Source organism: Tribolium castaneum, chromosome 5 (assembly GCF_031307605.1).
Source record: "Tribolium castaneum strain GA2 chromosome 5, icTriCast1.1, whole genome shotgun sequence".
NCBI lineage: Eukaryota > Metazoa > Arthropoda > Insecta > Coleoptera > Tenebrionidae > Tribolium > Tribolium castaneum.
In genome coordinates, this window is record NC_087398.1 from 15555402 (window position 1) to 15564301 (window position 8900).

At 41.3% G+C, this 8900-nt stretch overlaps 1 protein-coding gene across 1 annotated transcript; it reads left to right on the top strand.

Moving 5' to 3' along the window:
- The first annotated feature begins 4017 nt into the window (after positions 1 to 4017).
- Positions 4018 to 8082, top strand: LOC135266276 (uncharacterized protein K02A2.6-like). The gene has a single exon (XM_064356630.1). The coding sequence runs from the start codon at positions 4018 to 4020 to the stop codon at positions 8080 to 8082; it is 4065 nt and encodes a 1354-aa protein (XP_064212700.1).
- Positions 8083 to 8900: the final 818 nt, after the last annotated feature.

An 8900-nucleotide genomic window follows, 5' to 3' on the forward strand; every position in this document is an offset into this window, starting at 1 on the left:
GTTTTTGGTTTTTATTAGCATCAGTATAATTAACAAGACAGTAAATCAGCAACTACCTCTTGAATTTTCTTCTGGGTAGTTTTCTTCTTTATTTTCTAGTTTCCTGTAATCTTCTTTTTCGGCGAGGATTTGCGTTTGACGTAGGACTTTTTTTAGGGCCTCGTTGACAAAAGAAAATTACTATCGCCATTATGCTTCTTTTCCATGTTTGATACACCGTAATGAGTTTGCTACATTTTTGGAAGATTTAGCAAGTATCTTGGGGCTAATCTTCGAACGACCCTTTGTCGAATTTTCGAGCACAACGAAATTAGGCTGGTTGATTAAGTCTTCGACCGTTTGTCGAATTTAAATCAAACTCTGGAAAAACTCCACTGTTAAAGGCCGCACACCATCTTCAGGCCTTGATTTGACCTTCAAGTTTTGATAATCAGCTTCAGCTGATTGCATCACTTCTTTTATACAAATCATTTTCTTCGGCCTCATCCTGAGGGATATACCTGGCGTTTTGGTCCACCAATCGATTGCGGGGACGTATTTCGACTCGACGAGTGACGTCATCCGAAGGCGAGAGTCTAGGGCATCATCTTGGCCCTGCGAGAAGTTGAGTCGTTCCTGGGAATCACCACACACAGATAATTTACTATTCGTCCTGTGGGAGCATTGTCGGCGTTATATTCGACCATTTTTCGGACATAGTGAATTTAGAGAAATAGAATCGTGCCCTTCAGGCTTTAAATTTAATCTACCTGTACTTGCTTTTTTTTTCTCCTATCTTTTTTTCTTTACGTATTCTGAGATTCCGTGCCCTTCCGGCTTAATTTGAGTCACTGTCGAGGAACTTGCGCCTTTCGGAAAGTCAGTTGATTTTCGCGACGCCTGTATCGGTGCTTCGATAGCGTTAAGTTAGTCCGGTATACCGCCAAAAAGGCATAAGATCACTTCCGCTTCCTTTCCTCTCCCTTTTTTTTAATGTCGCAAGCCTCGGACAATGTTTCTCAAAATGTCACTCCAAATACGTCGAAATTAACGCAAAAGGTTCCAAAAATTGTTTCTTCTCCTGGTAAACCTCGACAAGGTTCGGTATTCCTTGTAAATTCGGAAAACTCCAAATGTGCCTTATGCAATCGCGATCATCTCATCTATAAATGTCCCACATTTCTCGCAAAATCACCAGAATCTCGTTATGAAATAGTAAAGTCGAAACAGTGGTGTCTTAATTGTCTTGGTGCTAAACATTTATTGCGCAATTGCAACTCGTCGTCGACTTGTCGAGACTGTCATCAACGCTATCACACTCTTTTGCATTTTGTTAGTTCGAATACGCTCTCAACTCAGTCCAAACCCGCAACAATTTCGGAAAAACCAATCGCTCCAATAGATACTTCCCCTAAATCGCTAGATTCGCCTACTCGCATTAATTCGCTCACTAATTTGATTCTGTCGCAGTCTGTATTGTTGTCTATCGCTGTAGTTGAAGTCCAGGATTCGTTAGGACAGTTCCAAGAAGTTCGCATCCTCTTAGATTGCGCTAGTCAAGCGAATTTCATTACAAAAAATTGTGCAGAGCGCTTAGGATTATCACGCAAAACCTCGACCTTTATAATTAACGGCTTGGGAGGCATGAATGATAAGGCCTCAAAAGAGGTTTCATGCACTCTTCGATCGAAAAATGAGCCATCTATTCGTTTTTCAATTAACGCAATTCTTCTTGACAAAATTTGCGATGATATGCCAAGCGTATCATTCTCAACTTCCGGTTGGACCAACCTAATGAATTTGACATTAGCGGACAGTCAATTTAATCTTTCTCGTGGTATTGACATGTTATTGGGAGCGGATATTTTTCCTCTTATCTTAGAATCTGGTCGCCTTCTCGGAAATTCGGACGTTCCCACCGCTATGAACACAAAATTTAGTTGGATTCTTATGGGTCAATTTCGGTCAAATACGCATAGGAAGCACAGTTCTTCACCACACCTTCATAGTTTTTGCGCAACAATCGAATCATTCGACACAATACCTCTCGAAAACATCGTCAAACAATTTTGGGAAACTGAAGAGCCTAATTTACCTTTGGATGCTAATTTGCCACCCGAAGATAAATTAGCAGAAAATAACTTTGCGTTGCTATTTTATCGAAATAATTCTGGTCGATTTGTCGTTCCCATGTTGTTTAAAGAAGACGATCCTATTTTTCCCGGTTCGTTCGCTAACGCATTTCGGAGATCAGTCAATCGAGCGTCGTCTCATTAAAAACCCCTTGCTTTACGAAGACTATAAGGCTTTTATGAACGAATATTTAGATCTTGGCCACATGCAGCTCCTTACAAATGGAAATTCGTCGGATGGATATTATATTCCCCACCACTGTGTTATAAAGGCTGATAGTCCTAGCACAAAACTTCGCGTAGTTTTCGATGCCTCCTGTCCGTCAGAAGGCAAATCTCTCAATGATAGTTTATTTGTAGGTCCAAAACTTCAAAAGGACATTTTGACTATTCTTTCACGCTTTAGAGTTCATCCCATCGTGTTCACCGCAGATATACGGCAGATGTATCGTCAAATTTTGATTCTTCCTGAACATCGCAAATTTCAGAAAATTTTGTGGAGAAACTCCCCACAGGAACCCGTTCAGGAATATCAGTTAAATACAGTTACCTACGGAGTGTTGTCTTCTCCCTTTTTGGCAATTCGCACATTAGGCGAACTTGCATCTCTGGAAAAAACTCGATTTCCTCTCGCTTCCGAAGTCCTGGTTAACGATGTTTATATCGATGACATTATTACAGGTTGCTCTTCGATTGCTGAAGCTCATAATTTGCGGGATGAACTAATTGACTTGCTCAGTACTGCAGGTTTCGAATTAAGAAAGTGGTCTAGCAATGACCCTACCGTTTTGAACAAAATTCCTCTTTCACATCAATTAGATCAAGCTCTTGCGTTCAATAGTGAATCAGAGTTTTTCGTTAGAGTTTTGGGACCGCAATGGAACCCGCGTAACGATAGTTTTTCTTATAGTATTCAACCGTTCAATCGTCCGTGCTCAAAACGATCGCTTTTGTCTGAATTGGCTCGCATATTCGACCCTATTGGGTTTTTAGCTCCTTTAACTTTTTACGCAAAACGTTTAATTCAGTATCTATGGACTTTGAAGTTGTCTTGGGATGACTCGCCTCCTGATGACATTATTTCGAGTTGGACGCAATTTTGTTCGGAACTTCCCCAACTAGCGACTTTGCAAATTCCCAGAAAAATTATCGTAGAAAAAGTTCGGTTGTGTACTCTTCATGGTTTCTGCGACGCTAGTGAGTCTGGTTACGTCGCAGTGGTCTATGTACGAAGCGTCTCAGTTACCCATGCAATAGAAATTCGTCTCATTTGTGCAAAGTTAAAGGTAGCGCCGTTGAAGAAAATTTCCATTCCGCGTCTAGAGTTATGTGCGGCAGTTTTATTGGCCAAGTTAATAGATTCCACCCTTACCACGTTTAAAGGTGTCATAGAGATTGAACAAGTTTACGCGTGGTCCGACTCTACCATAGCCCTTTCGTGGATTCAATCGTCTCCTCACCTTTGGAAGGTATTTGTTAGCAATAGGGTTGCTCTTATTCAATCGTTAGCACCCACTGCTACTTGGCATCACGTTTCGTCGGATGACAACCCCGCCGATTGCGCGTCTCGTGGTTTAAGTCCAATGCATCTCCTGCAGCACCTGCTATGGTGGGCGGGGCCCACTTGGTTACGCAATTTTGATTTGGTCGTAGGTAATGTTAGGTTGGCAACTCTCACGTGGGCGACACGGGAGTTGGAGGGGGGTTTTTTTGGCAGAGTGAGTTAGTGAGGTTATGTCGCAGAAGGGGCCTGGACGCACCCTCAATGCTCCGGGATATTAGTCAATAAACAGTTATAAGGTTGAATGGTCTATTTACAACTAACCTAACATGGTGTCAGTGTTTTAAAATCCGAATCCCGCTCGTGTTACAAATTGTGAGTGTAAAAACCACCACAACTATCACGATGGATGCACTTCAGGCACAAGTGGCCGAGTTGGAGCAAAAATATGCGGATCTCATGGCACAAGCACAGGCCCGGGTTCAGGCGAGTGACACACCGTCAAAGCAGGCTCCAACGAGTAGCATCGTCTTCAGCAACTCCATTCCGATTCCGGAGAAATTTTCATTCGAAAAAGAAGATTGGCAAGTGTGGATTACACATTATGAACGTTTTAGAACAGCAACAAAACTAGACAAAAGCACACAAGCAGAGCAAATTAATAGTTTATTGTTGCATATGGGGGCGAAAGTTACAAAGTTTATGGAGGCTAAGCAGAAACAGGAAACCGATTTTCCTAGTTACAAAGCGCTGAAAGAATTCTTTGATAACGAGTTCAAAGACACTCCTAATACAATCTACGCACGAGCTAAGTTTAACAGACGTGACCAAAGGGAAGGTGAGGACGCCCAAACGTACATCGCTGACGTCATAAGCTTGGCCAAAACATGCAATTACAGAGATTTGGAGGAGGAACTCATAAGAGATCGATTAGTTGTTGGAATTCGTGATGAAAAATTGTCGGAAAATCTACAAATGAATGACAAATTGACACTTAAAACAGCAATTGACAAAATAACTCAAGTGGAGAGGATTAGAACCGAAAACAGAGAACTAAGAGTGAGAGAGGAAACGGTAAACAGAGTAGCTAGAGACAAAGCCAAGAAATTTAACCATAAATCCGTGAAATATGAAGGAAAACAGCGCAGGAGCAAAGATGGAAAGCAACAAAGTGAACATAAATTTAAAGGTTGTATAAGGTGTGGAAATTCGAACACACACAACAGGATGGAATGCCCAGCCAATGGACAAACGTGCCATAAATGTAACTTTAAAGGCCATTTTGCATCCAGATGTAAAACAAAGAACGTAAACGCAGTGGAATCTGAAACCTCAATATCAGATGATACTGATGATAGCTATGATTCGAGCTATGATTGTAGGGAGATTATCAGTATTAATCGAGTAAAGTTGGACAAACCTTGGGAAGCGGTAGCGGAAATTTTTAATACAAACATTGTATTCAAAATAGATACCGGAGCCGATGAAACCATAATATCTAGCAAAGAATTCAAAGATAAACTTCAGGGGAAAGTAAAGTTACAAAGAACAAAAACAACACTGTTGGGACCCGGAAAAGGAAACCAGAGAAAATTGGAAATAAAGGGAGAGATAGTAGTTCCTCTTAAATGGGAAAATAAGATAGAAAATGTTAGATGTTTCGTCGTTGATACACCAGATAACTTACTGGGAAGACCAGCCTTACAAAAACTAGACATGATCAAATGGACTGGCAAAGAACTCGTTGCGAGTGACAGTGTTATTAGACATGTAACTAGCAGAAAAGCTGATGAAAAATTCCAACATAAGATGATGGTGAAATATCCAGAGGTGTTCAAAGGCTTGGGAACTCTTAAGAATTTTGAGTACACAATTGAAGTAAAATCAGACGCACAACCTTGGACCTTAAACACGCCTAGAAGAATTCCACTCCCCATGATGGATGTAGTAAAAAAGGAGCTGGACAAGATGATTCGCGAAGACGTTATAGAAGCCATTAATGAACCTACTGAGTGGTGTGCACCTATGGTTATTGCAGCGAAAAAGAACGGAAAAATTCGCGTGTGTTCAGACTACACCGAGCTAAACAAGTGCGTTAATCGCGAACTGTACCAATTACCGTCGGTCGATGAGACAATTTCGAAACTGAAAGACGCGAAGTGGTTTACCAAGTTAGACTTTTCCAGTGGCTTTTGGCAGCTTAAACTTTCACCGCAATCGCGCAAATATACCTGTTTTCTCACACCATTTGGCAGGTATGTCTACAAACGCATTCCATTTGGGATCACCTCAGCACCAGAAGTTTTCCAAAAAACCATCAGCGGCGTAATCGGCAAATTAAAAATGGAACACGTCCATGTTCATGCTGATGACATCCTCATCACAGGCCGCAACGAAGCTGACCATGACACAAACGTGAACAAAGTGTTAACACTCTTATCGGATCACGGCTTGACTTTAAACAAATCCAAATGTGAATTTAAAACGAACAAGACCTTATATTTAGGATACTTAATATCCGAAAATGGTGTTCAAGCCGATCCCAAAAGCGTTGAAGCCATTAATAATTATCCCGCGCCATCGTCGGTAACCGAAGTTAGAACTTTCCTCGGCATGGTTAACTATGTCTCAAAATTTATCGTTAATACTTCGAAAAAAACCCAATCATTACGTGAACTACTGCACAAGGATAAACAGTTTGTATGGACAGATAAACATCAAGCGGATTTTGAAAAACTTAAAAGTGAAATCGCATCATCGCGCGTGTTAGCCAAGTTTAGCACGGACAAAAAATCGCGAGTGTCGGCAGACGCATCGTCTTTTGGTTTAGGTGCCGTTTTAGAACAGTTACAAAGTGACGGAAATTGGAAACCTACTTATTTTTGTTCGCGTACCCTCGAACCATGCGAGCAAGCCTATGCTCAAATTGAAAAGGAAGCTCTCGCCATTACATGGGCGTGTGAAAGACTCGAAAATTTCTTACTGGGCGCTCATTTTGAAATTCATACCGACCATAAACCGTTAACAGTAATTTTGGCCACCAAAGAGCTCAACAAACTATCCAACAGGCTACAAAGATTTCGCATGCGGTTATTGAAATTTAACTATACTATAGAATACGTTCCAGGTAAAACGTTTTTCGTTCCCGATGCATTATCCAGAGCACCAATCCAAGGCAGAATTCGACACCAAGACCCACTTCTAGAAGACATTCAAAATCTCTACATCAATTTCGTGATGCGTGAGGTCGTTACAGAAATTTGTTCAACGGAAGAAATCAAGTCTTACCAAAACAAGGACCCAACGTACAGCAAACTCAAAGAATACGTCAAAAATGGTTGGCCACAGAAACACAAAAGCGACCCGTTAGTCAGTAAATTCTTCTCTCATCAACAAGACTTAAGCATCGCTCATGACATTGTTTGCTACAAAGACCGAGTCGTCATTCCTGGTCCTCTTCAGAAGAAGTGCCTCTATGTGCTCCATGACGGACACTTCGGTATTAATAAATGTTTGGACCGGGCCAAAGCTACTGTGTGGTGGCCAGGTATCACAAGAGAGCTTAAAGAAGTCGTCGGGAAATGTGAAATTTGCATCAAACTACGCAGACCAACGGTAGATCCCATGTTACCATCCGAAGTTCCATCTAGACCGTGGCAAACAATTGGTGCCGACCTCGCAGAATATCATGAGTCAACTTACTTAGTGGTACAGGACTATTATTCCAAGTATCCTGAAATCAGAAAACTTCGCACCACCAAAGCCAAAGTTGTTATCGAGACCTTCAAAGAAATGTTTGCTAGACATGGTATACCCGAAGTTGTCCGCTCCGACAATGGCAAACAATTTGATTGTCACGAATACAGAACTTTCAGCAGAAAATATGGATTTAAGTTAATTACCAGTAGTCCCCATTACCAACAGTCAAATGGACAAGCCGAAAGTGCTGTGAAGCTGCTCAAAACGATATTGAGGAAAAATGAAGATCCATATCTTGCACTTCTTACCTACCGCAATACACCTACTAAATGTGGATTGTCACCTGCCCAACTGCTCTTTGGCAGAAACCTTCGAGACAGACTGCCAAGGTTACCTTCAGGGTTAAAACCTGCAACTATCGACCATGACACTGTCAGACAAACGTTAATCAACAATCAAGCAGAACAGAAGTCCAACTACGACAAACGACACCGAGTAACAAAAGAAGAGAAAAATCTAAAAGAAGGTGATCGCGTATGGATCATAAATATGCAAAAGGAGGGAGAAGTACAACGCAGATGTGAAGAACCAAGGTCATATTTGATCGAGACTGACGGCGGTTGCGTCAGACGAAATCGAAGACATCTTCAGCCCTTACCAGACAGAAATAATGAACCCGAACATGACCCAGAACAACCAGACGAATCAGAGGAACCAAAGAAAAGACCAATCAGAAGACCCAAAAGATACCAAGATTATTATTGTTATTGAAATATGTATATTTTGATACCTCAGGTAGTTAGTTTCATATTTAGCTTAGTTTTGTATTTAAAAGGGGGGATGTTAGGTTGGCAACTCTCACGTGGGCGACACGGGAGTTGGAGGGGGGTTTTTTTGGCAGAGTGAGTTAGTGAGGTTATGTCGCAGAAGGGGCCTGGACGCACCCTCAATGCTCCGGGATATTAGTCAATAAACAGTTATAAGGTTGAATGGTCTATTTACAACTAACCTAACAGGTAAATCGGAGATACCAGATTTGGAAAATGACTCGATAATGGTAGAAGAACAATGCAAGGTTGTCTTAATTCTTCAAACAGAAGAAAGTTTTTTTGATCGCATATTAAGTACCTTCTCTTCTCTTCGAAAAATATTACGCATTATCGCAGTGTGGCTACGGTTTGTCAAAAATCTTAAAACTAAAACTCGAAATTTTGAGGCCTTAAGTGAGGATGAAATAAACTACGCATTGACCCTGCTCGTTAAACATGTCCAACAACAAGTATTCGCCTCGGAAGTTAAAAATCTGGAATCTTGTTCCAAACCCTTCAGAAAATTGGCGCCCTTTGTAGATCCTCTAGGGATTTTACGTGTAGGTGGTCGCCTCAAACACTCTGGTCTTTCTTTCGATGCTAAACATCCGATGTTACTTCCTCGTGGACATCGTTTAACCGAGCTAATTGTTGAGGATATGCACATTCGGTATTTTCACCCCGGCACTCAAACCCTCCATTTCCTATTGTCTCAGAGATTTTGGATATTGGGGGCTAAAAAACTTATTTCGAAAATAATTTCTCGTTGTTTACGCTGTT

What these genes read in the sequence shown, in the direction of transcription:
- LOC135266276 (XM_064356630.1), top strand. Translation starts at nt 4,018, where the DNA reads ATGGATGCACTTCAGGCACAAGTGGCCGAGTTGGAGCAAAAATATGCG.